The sequence below is a fragment of the Onychostruthus taczanowskii genome, unplaced genomic scaffold (genome assembly GCF_017590055.1).
Source record: "Onychostruthus taczanowskii isolate IOZ18803 unplaced genomic scaffold, ASM1759005v1 scaffold2, whole genome shotgun sequence".
Lineage (NCBI taxonomy): Eukaryota > Metazoa > Chordata > Aves > Passeriformes > Passeridae > Onychostruthus > Onychostruthus taczanowskii.
This window is the reverse complement of record NW_024499239.1, coordinates 6,729,950-6,744,123: the sequence shown is the minus strand read 5'-3', so window position 1 is coordinate 6,744,123 and position 14,174 is coordinate 6,729,950. Positions and strand designations below refer to the sequence as shown.

Here is a 14,174-nt window from a genome sequence, read left to right as displayed (position 1 = left end):
AAACTGGGCTGCAGCGATGTCTGCAGCCTGGCATCCCCACTGAAGCTCTCCCACCGGGAATGGGACATGCACCCCTCCTGCCCTCTAGCATGGCTTCACCTGACTGTTCTGAATGCAGCCTTGGTATTACAAACAACACCATTCAGAGAAATAATTACTCACCCCACTCTGTGCCATTTCTCATTCCTCACAACAGTCATACACAGTCTGTATCACAATGCTTCTTTTGCAACACATGCTCTGCAGTGACAGAAACTACTGCCAGAAGAGGAAAAGCCATGACATTTTTTGGGTATGAATACCCTCTCTCATGTCTCCTGGCGATAAACTGCTCCTGCCATATCCCTGGCCTGCTCTGTAGATGGCAGTGTGCAGTTACTTTCTCTGCTATATTTACATACTAGCTGCTTTCTTGACATTTGCTGGAAAACTACTTCACTCAGTAAACACCGAAAATGATAACATCGAAGACTATATTTAAACATTGTAAATTTCATATCTGAAATAGGAGTATTTGTTAAGTGTTTGCTGTAAACTTTAGAGTATCATAAATCCAGTTGTTTTTATAGGTCAGATCCCAGAAGAAATCTAAGCAAAGAGACTGAAAAGTAGATAAGCAAAACAAAATTTCCTCAGGCTGTTGTATATAAGAATAATAAGTAATACTTAGAAATAAAGTTATTAATTCCCCAAACACATTACTACATTCAGTCTACATGAATACTTTAAGTCAAATTCAAAAGCTAAATATTTTAAGCCAACATTACCAGTCTCCAAAATAACTAATGTGTTCACCAAAACATTTTATGAATCTCCTCATAGTTCTTTAAACTTTTTACTGCTTTTTTAATGTCCTACATGGCAGCGTATAGCCTGTACATGTTTTCCTACACAAATTTTCCTTGAGTAACAGTCAAGGCAAATTGCCTTGATTCCTACATGGTGGTAATGCTCTAAATGGCAAAGGGTGAAATGGGTTTGTACAAATCCTGCTGTTTGTGTCAGAGAATCATAAATTGGGTTGGGTTGGAAAGGACTTAAAGGTCATCTCATTCCAAACCCCCTGCCATAGGCAGGGACACTTTTCATTAGACCAGGTTGCTTAAAACCCTGTCCAACCTGGCCTTGAACTCTTCCAGGAATGGGGCATCCACAGCTTCTCTTGGCAACCTGTTCCAATGCCTCACCATCCTTACAGTAAGGAATTTCTTACAAATAGCTAATCTAAATTCTCCTTGTTTAGGTTAAAACTTTTGCCACCTGTCCTGTCACTATTTTGCTTGTGAAAAAGTCCCTTTCCAGCTTTCTTGAAGGCCCCTTTAGGTACTGGAAGAGGCTATAAGGTGTTCCTGGAGTCTGCTCTTCTCCAGGCTGAAAAATCCCAGCTCTCTGAGCCTATCCTCATGGTGTTCCATTCCTCTGATCATCTTTGTGGCTCTCCTCTTGACTTGTTCCAACAGGTCCATGTCTTTCTTGTGCTGGGGGGACGAGAGCTGGACACAGCACTGCAGCTGTTATCTCACAAGAGCAGAGCAGAGAGTCAGAATCACCTCCCTTGCCCTGCTGGCCATGCTGCTTTTGATGCAGCCCAGGATGTTTTTGGCCTTTTGGGCTATAAGAACACATTGCCATCACATATCTACCTTTTTGCAAATGTCACTGAAGTACAGTTGATGCCAGCCAGGAGGGTTTGAGCTGAATTTTGTTCCTAAAAGCTGGGCTTCAGGATTGGCACCTGATAACTAAAACTAAGCATGCAGGTGAGCATGAGATACAGCTTTGTTCCTTCCCAAAAGTTTTATCTCCCAAGAAGGAAAATTGGTGTGGAGAGCAAGATAGGAAATGATAAAGTGTGCATGGGGCAGTCTGGCTTGAGCAGAAGTGACTCCCAGGCTCATCCAGGAGCCCCCAACAAGCCACTAGATCCAATATTGCTGTGCAAGTGCTTTGCTCTTCATTGCAGCAGAGAGATAAGCAGAGTGGATATCAGATGGGATGGATATACATCCCAATAGTGGCTGCCTGCTAAAAGTTCTCCAGTTAAAATCTTCTCTGAGTCCTGAGCAGCAGCAGGTTTGTGTTATTGACCCTGAGTTACCATTCACTCATAATTACTGCATTTGCTTACAAAGATGGAGGTGCAAGAGGTCCAGACCCCTCAGGGAGCAGACAGTGTTTGAAAGCCACAACTCACTAAACAGCAGTGACAGAAGAATTGCTCACAGACATTGTGCCAGGGGACAATGGGAGGCAGACTATCTTGCAGGCACCTTCAGCAGGGAAAGGGCTCATGCCTGGCACCTGTTCATGTGAGAGAAGGTACCATGGGAAGCACACACAGGAGCCTGTCATGTCATCTCTCCAGCTAAGGCAAGGGAGATGAAGAGGTGGCTGACTGAAGACGTTGCTCCATGTAGAACTGTGGCGAGACACAAATGCAGACTCTGCCTGGCAGCACTGCCTCACCGCTGTGGTGATGGCAGCAGCCAGTTCGTAAGTCACCAGCTTGTTTGGCTGTCTCATGGGATCTTTCATCTTTAAACAGAGAAGCCGTGTTTGGAGACTGGCGAGGAGAAGACCTGAGTGAATCAGGTGAGTGGGTAACCATGCTGTTTTGGCTGGGGTAGAGTTAATTTCTTCAGAGTAGCCAGTAAAGGGTTGTGTTTTGGATTTGAGCTGAGAACAGTGTGAGGGACTGGCTGCAAGGCGCTGAACTGCAGCTGGCATTGAACCATCACAGCAACACAAAGGCAAATGAAATGCTGGGCCTGCAAAAGCAGGGTAATACCATTTAGAGAGGCACATTCAGACTTCTATTTAGACACTCAACAAGATTTTCAGCCCACAGTATTATTCCAGAGAAAAGGACAGCCCAATGAAGACATCTGCTCAATGTTCAGCTGCCATCAAAAAATTACCAGCAAAATATTTTCAGAAGTGTATCAGTGTGTAACTCTAGAAGTGTATAGAAGTGTAACTCTAGGCTTTGAGTTAAAGCCAGTCCCCAGCTATTACTGATCCAAAGTTTAAAATGACTATATATTGGTCTCACTAGATGAGACCTCTTTCTGGCACACAAATCTTGTTTGGATAAAATTTAGGGCAGTGCACTTCAACACAGGATCCCCAAATATTTCCTCTGTGCACATCCTGCTCCACCAGATAGCCTGCTCCTAACAGCCTGCTCACTGTGTGGAGAGGTGGAGGTGGCACTGCTGCAGGGCTTCTTACCTCCCCTGAAGCAGTTCTGGATGGCCACAGAGACGAGGCTGGATAAGGTGAGTGGCAGGACCCATCTTGCTCAGGATCTGGAAATGCAGCATAGCAGAAGCAACAAGCACTTGAGCACAGGAACTCTGCAGCTACTCAAAACGGTGCCAAGGTGACCCAGTCCCTGGCTTGCCCTAGGCTGTGGGAGATGAGGTAGAGCTCTTCCTTAAATCCTACCCACCTTCAGTCAGAAAAAAAATGGGTCTCAGTCTTTAATCTCACCTAATCTGTCATTCACTGATTAGATTATCATAAATATACAACTAATTTATATCACCCAATGCTGATTTCTTCAGACCTGAAATGTCTTAAATTCTTTGGGAAGCCTGCTGTTTGTGGGAAGTTAAGAGGCCATTCCACAGACAGGATAAATTCAATGATTGGAAAACCCCACAACGATCTGTTATAAACATGCAATGATATCAACACAAACCTGGATGGGTGGTCCTCAGCTGGGTGAAATGTAGCCTGAGGACGATGGTGTCGAGGACCTGAGCCAGAGGAACTGAGGGATATGCTCCCATGTTCAAAGATGCAGAATTTCACTCTATTTTTAGCATTGGATAGCTGATATTTAAGAACCACAATAAATTTTTAGCATCACTAATATAAGGATTTTTACAAATTTTAAAAACTACTAAAATATTTAATAAAATTATCTCTGTGGTTGCTGATTCAAGTTAAAGGGCCCAGCTTAGTTTACCAGGTTTAGTGATACAAAAGAATTACTCTTTTAAATCCAGAGTCTTCATTGCCTGTGTTACTTGTGTGCAACTTTCACGTGTAATAAGCAAACAAGTAGTGCTAGATATTAATATTTCCTACAAAACAAGCTCTCCCTTAGTTCTTTAAAGGATGTAACCTACTTAAGGCTAAAGGTACTCCATAATGTGTTCATTTGGAGATTTCTTTGTGCATTTTTTGTCAGTTATTCTCATGCATTAATTTAATAACAAAAAAAGGTAAATGCATATTTTTAAACTTAGGCATATGTTTATTAGGCACTCAGTTAAGGATTGAAACAGTGCCCTCATATGCAGCACTATTTATTTTGGAGATAAAGAAAAAAGCATTGGTATGTATTCATTTTTTCTTTTTGAATGTTTCTTTTTTTTTTTTTTTTCCTGGTGTGAGTGAAAAAAAACCCAACTCAGTTGTCTTCATTCCCTGGTAAACACATTTTCTTTCTACACTTTTCTACACTCAAATGTCATGTTCTCTTATATTCTTTTACCTTTTTTTGGTCATTAATTCTGTTTCAAGGAAAAAGAAATGCACACTCTGCTAGAGAGCAAAGCAGGTCTGATGCTATCTTTCTCCTCTGACCTTTCTGTTGCAATATTCATTAATATGACTGTTTGGGGGATTAGGGAATTGCCTGGCAATAGTATACCGAGCCTTCCACCTCTAGCTGGTAAGCCTGGTACTGTTTAAAAATGACTGCAGCAGTTAAGATTATTAGGAAGTATGGTTATTTACTTGCAATAACTCATTTTTTCTCAGCAAGTTACAGAGAAGGAACTCTTTGCCAAATCACGATTGAGTAAAGTTTTCAGGTGAAACAGTGGTCAAAATGTGGCCATTTTTCAATCTTTTTTTAGCTGTCAAAACATTTCCCCATGTTCAGTGCTTTGAAAACAGCTGTTAGAAATACAAGTAATTTTTGTACTTTATTTTTTGCTTTTTATTTTGGGCTTTATTATCTTGCTCTGCTTGTGGTTGGTGTAACTCCATACTGAACTTTTTTTTTAGTATCAAGAATTGTTGCTTGGAGAATTTGTTTTTGAATTCCGAAGCACAGGAACTTCTGGTTTAAAAGTAAAATTAAACACTTCTTCAGAAAACCTTGCTTGGTAGCCATAAGACAGGCTATTTTTAGCCACAGAAGTAGTGAAGAAAGGATAATTGCACATCATGTAAGATGAGAAATTCCTGTCTATTCTAGACATCTGTCCCTGCTTTTCTACTTCTAACCGCTCTATGCCCCCCTGGATGAGGAGAGCATTGCTCTCCAGAGGAGATGGAGAGCACTGCTGTGGTTGTACAGAGGGGATACATTCAACACATGTGAGTTACTGAATGTAACCACAACCAAATCATCTTTCAGGACATGGTCTCTGTAGAGCTCAAAAGAATGGCAAGAGTGATCTTCTAAAGGGTAGATGGTGATGGCTGGGATAAAATGTTCCTCAAATAGGGATGGCTGCATTGCTGGCTTAAATTTCCCCTCTTGCTGCCTTAGGAGGAGAATGATGACTCCTGAGGTTTGATCCTAACTCCTCTACCTAGCAGGGCTACAGACTCCAGATAAGGAACCATTATGGAGACATGTGTACACAGGGATCAACCTACCAGTAATCAAACGTTCTGCTCTTGAGTGAGCCCCAAAGCACTTATGATTAATCTCACTTAATTTGACAGTCATGAGGCTGAGATAACCTGACTTCTACGTTTTTCTCCACAAACTGTAACCAGCTTTCTCAATGGTTACCTGTGGGCTAGAGTAAGTGGTGCTGCCTTTAACAGCTGGCTTATGTAGCCTTACACCTCAAATATTTCTGAGAGACTTCAGAAAACATGGTGATATTCCTGACTGAGGTGGAAAACCATGCAGTGCTGGTCAAATCCCAGGAATAAATCATAAAAAATGTTGGCTGTCAGAGCTCCAGCCTCCAACGCAGACCAGAAAAGTACAAAAGAATACTGAAAAAGGAGCAAGGAAAAAGAAAGAAGAAAAGCACCACATTTCCCCTTGACCATTTAGTCAACCAAAATGCACTTTATGGGCTTCATGGGCCTGTTTTACTTCGCTGATGTAGGCACTGGGATGAGGCTCTGCAGCCAGAGGAGGAGCAGAGACGCAGCTGGAGCCTCCTTGGGACATGGGGCTGATTCTGGGGCGTCTAGCAGCACTCCTGCCAGCCCTTCCAGTCTGGGACACGTGTGGCCTGGCAGGTGACAGGGATGCTGGTGGCCTGGCAGGTGGCTCTCCCAGCAAGAGAGCTGCAGGAAGGACATTCTCACAACCAGCCAAGACTAAAGATGTCACTTGAGAGATCAGCATACAGGATTTTATTCAGCACAGTCTTTATATGCACAATGAAGCACAGCACGTAGCTCAAGGGCTTGCAGTTTAGGTGGCAAAATCTTTTGGTTTTATTTTTAAAGGGAAATGTGCTTGCACCAGGCTGTTTTTAGAAGCTGGTACTCAATTTGGCCTTTTTTACTCTTTGAAATCCAAGACAAAATTTAATGAAGAGCTGGGGTGAGATGACTTATCCTGCAAGATATGACTATCAGGAAAAATATGTGCTGACCCTATCTGTCATTGTCCTAGCCAAGACAGAATTCTGACATTATTTATGAATGTTTGGGAGATTTCATCTCTGCTTGGACTCTAGTAGCTAATCCAAAGTTCTGGGACTTTACCTTACATTGGTAGTAGCTGCCTGAAGTGATATTAGGATTTACTCACATGCTAGAGCTTCATGGGTCACTGGCTCACTTTATAGTTTGAAAAAATGCCAAAAAGTATAGTGGTGAAATCAGGGGAAAAAAACAAGAAAAAAAGCCCAAATTCAGAAAATGGACTGTAGCAAAAATAATTATTAGGAAATATGAATATGTTTAAGAATATTTTAATATCTGTTTTTACAATTTATCTATTTGGCAGTGTAAGGTAATTACTGTGTGCAGGGAGCCAATGATTTCAGAAGTCATTTAAGAAAAATTGTTTGATCTTGCACAGAAGCAGATGAGGAGAGCTGTAATGTGTTCTCCCTGTAGGTTTGCTGTGGAGACAGTAAAAAAAGCCTGGTAGATAATACCACCTTAAAATACAACTAAGCATCTTCTCTCCCTACTATATGACTGATCTCACCTTCATTAATTTTCATACCAAGCTTTATAAACAACAACAATCAGAACTATACGAGCTTTTAAAAAAAATATTTCTCATTCAAAATTAATGTGATGTAATTAAACTTATGACACATCACCTGGAAACTGGAAGGTTTTAGCTAGGAATAAATAATAAACAAAGTCAACACTGGTACTTTGCAGGAACATCACCCAACAACAACCAGTCTAAAAGCGAGCTACTTGGAGCCATCCAATGTCCTCAAACTGCACATGTAGGATGAGGATGTAGGTGTAGATAAGGATGCTCTGCAACAGTCAACATGATAGTTTTTTCCTGTATTCTTAATTATTTGTGGATTTAGTTTAAAGCAAATGGCAAAAATCAATGCAAATGAATCTTCTAGCATGTCAAAATGTACCTTTACAGAAAAGGGAGCAGAACCAAGGTTTTTACTGTCTAGGTCAGAACAATCCAGTTCACCTCCACGATGGTCACATCACATTCTGCAGGCTGTATCAATATTTCAGAGAAAGGAAAAACACCAAAGAAGTAACTTAAGACCTCAGCAGTTTATAGGAAAACTCATGTATCTTCAAAGGTTTCCAGGCTGTCAGTGTTTGCAGTGTTTCAGGATCAGTCCTGAAATCTGCCGCTGACTTATTTGGCAAAAGGGAGAAAAATCCACTTGTGTGATTGAAATGCCATTTAGCCACACAAAAGTAAACCAACCACACACACTTGCAAACCCACACTTAAGAAACTCTTAAAAAATTTTTCTTGCAGAATGGAGAAATTGGGGATTCAAATAAAGAGAAGATTAATTTTGCCCATTTGCAGGAGATCCTGTACAGGTGTCATCAACACAGGGGAGCAGAGCATAGCCTCTGCCTAAAGGAACACAAACATTTTTATTAACAATCCAAGCACTAGAGATGGAACAAACAAAGAGAAATAAACCCAGGTCAAAGTCTTCCCAATGTCTGTGAGCTGGGAGCCTCCTCAGTGCCCCCACCCCACTCTATCCCTGCAGTTCCTATGGTAGTTTAGTATCTCTGTATCTCAGAAGGATTTTTTCAGACCACATTTTTTTTTTTTTTTTTTTTGGAAGCTGATGAATTAATTAACAAAATCATCATATGAGCTGTGAGATATTTACTCACTGACTCCTACCAAATGAGGCTTTCCTGCAAACTTGAGAGGACGGCTCTGTTGTCCCTCTTTCCTCTGCACCTGAGACAGCTAAATACACCATGAAGACCTTACTGAGTTCCTGCTCCAAGCCTCCTCCTGGTCAACACAGAGATTCCTTTTGACCTTCCTGGAAGTTGGATTAGGCCTTTAAAAGTCATACATTTTAAAACATTCCATGAAGGTTATGTTTGCTTTAAAACCACGGTGAAGTAAATGCAAAACTGTATTAATATTTAACATTGGCTTATAAAAACTAGAAACTTGTAGTCAGGACAGCTGGTAAAAGTTTAATCCACATCATCGTTTCAAAATGAAAATGCAGAGGAGGACAAAATATCACATTTTCACTTTCAGAATGTATTTTTTTTTTTTATATCCAGTTTTGTTATTTCTATAGCCATATCTGTTAAATAGCCATGAAAAATATTTCTCGTTTATGAAATTTTTTAAATTTGCTTTCCTGATTTGGTGGTACTGGTTATACATACAGAAATCAAAACAGGAAAAAAGGGTCAGAGAGGGAAAAAAATAGAATAGATTAGGTAAAAGAAAAAAACCCACAAATATATTGCTTGTGGACTGTATTTAGGAGTTGGCCAGAAGTCTAACGTCTTGATAGATGGTTCTGAGTGCACAGTTTTATTGCTGGTACACAGCACACTTTGTTCCTTTTGTTTGACTAAACTTGCCAACTTTGGAAATTAGTGACATGGGCATTCAAAATGTTAGACAAGTGGTCAGACTCTGATATACATATTCATACCCCAGCAGTAAATGATGTCAGGAAGTGTCAGATGCAGGAAAAATGCATTCTTTCGTTCAGCACAGCTTTAATAGAAGTTTCATAAGTACTTTCACCGTTCGAGCAAGAGTGCCTCTTAGATAGCACACAGGGGAGACATCATTTAAAGAAATGTTTCTTTGCTTCAACCAGAAGTCCAAATCTGCTCAGTTCATTTCAAATGTGTTTTTCCTCTAGAATAAATGAATAAGCAGTTCCTTTTGTGGTTTTTGCTTGGTGACTTGCTATTATTCTTCTAGCAGAAAAACGATTGGATTCTTATACGAACAGATGTGTTCCTCCTCCCTAGCCCCACATCCATTCTCTCCCTTCGGAAAATAGAGGTGACGGGCCTGGTGTTTGACCAAGAGCGGCTATAAATCTTCTGGGGATATGCTGTTATATCTTTGCACATAAAAACTATTGAGGAAGGGAAACAGGTTAAAAAGCAAGAAGTCTTTGTAATAAATCATACGCTGTACTTGCTTTTTAACCCTTAGAAGCACAGGACTGCTTTAATAAATTGCTAGCGCAGAGACCTCTCTGCTTCGAGGCGTCCGGGAGTCAGGGGCACGATGATCGGCTGTGTGGGACCGGAGATGCCCGCAGTCCCGCTCAGCTTTTCTCGCAGAGGCCGGGCACAGCCTGCCGAGAGGAAGAGGCCCGCGGAAAGCAAACGCTGATCTGGCCGCAGCCTCCCTCCCTCCCTGCCTCGGCGCCCGGCCCCGTCCGAGTGACAGGTACAGAGCGGGACCGGCCGAGCCGCAGGGCCCGGCCAGCGAGGTGCGGGGCCATGCTGCGGGCCTCAGGAGGCGGCGAGGGCCGGGGGCGGCAGGTGAGCGGCGGGGGCGAGCCGTGTGGGTGTGTGAGAGTGTGTGTGAGAGTGCGTGAGGGGATGTGAGGGTGTGTGAGTGTGAGGGTTGTGTGAGGGTGTCTGAGGGTGTGCGGGTGGGGGTGTGTGAAGGTGTCTGAGGGTGTGTGAGTGGGGGTGTGTGAGGGTGTCTGAGGGTGTGAGTGTGGGGTTATGTGAGGGTGTGCCGTGGGTGTGTGCGAGGGTGTGTGTGTTGTGGGAGCTGCCTCCCAGCCCCCGGACGCGGCGCAGGAGGCCCCGCACGGTACCCGGGGCCGCCCCCTGCGCGCCCCGTCGGGGCGGGCGGGCGGCGGTGGCGGGGAGATGGCGGGGCGGCGGCGGGCGCTGCCGCGGCTGCTGCTGCGCTGCCTCCTGCTGGGGCTGCTGGGCGGCGGCGGCGGGGGCCAGCCCGGCGGCGGCGAGTACTGCCACGGCTGGGTGGACGGGCAGGGGGGCTACCACGAGGGCTTCCAGTGCCCCGAGGGCTTCGACACGGCGGCCGCCACCATCTGCTGCGGCTCCTGCGCCTTGCGCTACTGCTGCGCCGCCGCCGAGGCTCGCCTGGAGCAGGGCGGCTGCACCAACGACCGGGAGCCCTCGGAGCCGGGAGTCACCGCCCGTGAGTGCCCGGCCGCGGGTCCCGAAGCGGGCGGGAGACGGTCCCCGCGGAGCATCCCCCGGGCCGGCCCGGTGCCGCCCCGCGGCGGCTGTGGGGTCCCTGTCCCCCTGTCCCCCTGTCCCCCTGTCCCCCTGTCCCGTGCCGGCGGGTGGGCTGGAGGCGGGCGCGGCTCCAGGTGCGCGCAGGCGGTGGCGCCGGGGGCGCGGCTGCGGAGCGCCGGGACAGACCGGGAGCCCGGGAGCGCGGGGGCCGCAGCTCCGCGCTGCCAAGGGCACCGGCAGCAGGATCCCTGCTGACTGCACGGTGCGCTTGTGTTTTAAGTTCTGCTGTGTCTGTGTAACTTTACTGCTCCCGGAGGTGTGAGTGGGCCCCGGGGCTCTGCGCGCACAGCCCACCGTGCTAGTGGCCGTCAGTTTCCCAAACAAAAGAAATCCGGCAGCGCATACGGAGACTGGTTTCCCAAGTTACACGGTCTGCGCTTATCTTCCACCTTAGGAAAGGAAGCGATTTGATAGCATCTGCAGCATTTGAGCTTCACCTGCAAGACTCAAGCTGTTACACTGGACAGTCCCGGCGATTTGGGGGATGAGGAACGGGGAGAGGAGTGAGATTCTTGAGCCATACCTAACAAGAACCAGTGAAGGGGACGCGATGTAGACAGTTTTTAGCTTTGGTGGCTATTAAAACTGTAACAGAAATAATTTTTTACTGCAACCTACAGGGTTTAAACTTTGATTTCGTTTCAATACTAATAGTGCTCTGTCTTCTGAGCAAATTGCTGTGTTATTGGGACTGAAATAATGTGGGGCTTTATAAACACTGTGGAGTTTATTTCTACACAGAAGACCTGCTATTAAGTGGTCTAATTTGCATGACTTTCCTTCTTCTTTCTTCTCCCAGAACCAATCTACGTTCCATTCCTCATTGTTGGATCAATATTTATTGCCTTCATTATCGTGGGCTCGCTGGTAGCAGTTTATTGCTGCACATGTTTAAGACCTAAACAACCGTCCCAGCCAATCCGATTTTCTCTGCGGAGCTATCAGACCGAGACTCTTCCCATGATCTTGGCCTCCACAAGCTTCAGGACCCCATCCAGGCAGTCCAGTACCGCCACAAGTTCCAGTTCCACCAGCAGCTCGGTTCGCAGGTTCTCCTTCCCCCGGGCAGAGCCAGGCTGCCTTGTGGCGTCCTCACCTCCACCGTACACATCTGGCTGCTTCCAGACAGCCCACACAGTGCACCTGAGCCAGCCATCAGGATTTCTGGTGTCTCCGCCATACTTTGGGTATCCTCTCCAGCCAGAGCCCGCCCTGGTTGGGAAGAGCTGCTCTGATTTTACTCAGAGCTGAAAGGACTTGTGAAGAAGTCATGCAACCTTTGCAACCACAGGGACTGCTGCTGTTGGGTGTCACTCTGATGTGCTCTGTGGCTGCAGAAGTCAGAACTGTTCCTGTGGGTGAGTTGCCCTTGAAAAGTGAGGGGTCTCACTTGAGACTGCATTTCCCAAACTTGGATCACACTCACAAAGGAATTGTAAAACACTCCAAACAGTTGCTCTAAAACCGGACTGCTCTCCCTAATTTGTGCAGAATGTGTTCAGAGACAAGTAAAAGAACCATTTTGGGATGAAGGTACTCAGTATTATAAATGATATCTTACCCTAATGCAGTTAACTTAGTTAACAAACAGTGGCTGCTTTCCACTGATAATAATCACACTAGTACTATAAAGCACCAATAAGCCTGAGAAGTAAGAGAGGAGTAATACTTACTAAAGAGGATCCTTGAAAACATCTGACTGCTTACCACTTCCATGAGCAGTGAAAGTAAGAGGAAGAATTTTATTAGATATCAAAATGCAGAGGTTTTTTAAAAATGCAAATAATCTACCTGAACTTACACTGCATATTTGTATTAGTAAACTTTAACGATGGTAGATAAAACTAGTAGTAATTAGGCTAGTTGAAGATCAGACAGTCTCACATAGCCAAGTTATCTATGAGGAAAGCAGAATGTATTCAGCAATATCACCAATAACTTCTCCACATAAAATTCTAAAAATAGCAGTCAGTATACTAAAGCATTCTTCAGAAGGAAGTATTTATTGCCAGCTGTTTGCTCAGCAAGTATAAGTTGGACAAACTGATCATGAAGTCCTGTTTGTAAAATTAGCCATGTATAAAATGTAAAGACAAGTTTGTAATTTAAAATGCATTTACACCATTGACATCACTAATTATTTGGGAGCAACACGCAAAAAAAAATTACCAATAAACTCTGTGGTTGAAATGTTGTGTCATCGGTATGACTCTGTACAGGTAGTGTTTGTTGAATTTGGTTGGTGTAACTACTTTTTATTTTTTTCCTGTTAAAATATTTTATTCTGCTTTTTGAAATTATTTACAACTTCAACTGCACCTGTTGTGCAGATTTAATATAATACAAAATTCTGACTACATAGCAAACGAATAGATTCATTTATGTTTTTTACATGCAGCTGCAGTGAAAAAGTGTTGAAAACGACACTGATTAGTTGGGTATTTTAGATTAAACATCCTGCGCTAGGAATAAATTCTGTTTGCCCTTCTACATTCCTTCACCTAAGTAAACCAACAAACCAAATGGAAGAAGAAGAAAAAAAGCATCTAAACCAAATACATGCAGTAAGCAAATGGAAAATACACAAGTAAAAAATGCAGTCATTAAAGGGCTTCTCTGTATACTTGTTTTTTCTGAAAAACTGAAGTCATTCTGTGGGTCAGAGTCTACAATATCAGAGGCTGAGCTTTCCTATTTTATCAGCCTCAAACTCCCTGTGTGTAGGATCTGTTGAAGTACATTGTAGCTGACCTATTTAACCAGTAGTTTAGAAAAGCTTCATTGGTTCTTTCTCAAGAGTTGAATAACTTTTTCCTAGCAAACATCTAGCGATCAGTAGTTATGACAGAAAAATTTCAAAATAACACTTTTAATAAGTTTTTTACTGAACAAGTAACATTATAATCCAGCCAACATTACTGCTAGAAATGCAGAAAGGCAAGTTCTCTACAATGATGTTTTAAGTAATAGGCTCTAGCTTGAATGCTGTAATTGTTAATTACAACACAAATCATGATACACAGTTGTGTATATATTTTATAAGATGCTAAAAATTAGATTTTAAGTATTTAAGAAGTGAATTGAAAGTTAAGTGTTCTGGCCTGTAATTTTATTGTAGAAACAAAGGAAGAAAATTTTTGCTTGCCTTAGATGAGGTTTCATAGGATTCTTCACTACATATTTTGAATGGCTATGGATGGGACTCAAGTAACTTTTTTGAAAAATCGTTGAATATTTCAAGATGTACCAGCTGTCTTGTTCAGAAGCATACTGTGAGATGTACTGATCACTCCTGTATACAGCAGAAACAGCAAACCAACTCAAATGCATTTTTTTACAAATTATAGTTAGTCTCCAGTTAGAAGAAATCTTTATCTAGTAAACCAAGGCAACACAGACCCATTCTGGAAGCAGAAACTTGATCACTTTTAGCTAAGAAGTGTCAATTTATGTACCTTTGAAGAGCGATTAGTCATCAGAGCCACTGACACAGGTGGTGA

At 43.4% G+C, this 14,174-nt stretch overlaps 1 protein-coding gene across 1 annotated transcript; it reads left to right on the top strand.

The window, feature by feature from the left end:
• Positions 1–6,152: 6,152 nt before the first annotated feature.
• Positions 6,153–11,996, top strand: SHISA3 (shisa family member 3). Its single transcript, XM_041402804.1, has 4 exons — positions 6,153–6,252; positions 9,605–9,939; positions 10,159–10,573; positions 11,474–11,996. Exons 1-4 carry the CDS (start codon positions 6,153–6,155, stop codon positions 11,923–11,925), a joined length of 1,302 nt encoding a protein of 433 aa, XP_041258738.1. The 3' UTR covers positions 11,926–11,996.
• The last annotated feature ends 2,178 nt before the right edge of the window (positions 11,997–14,174 follow it).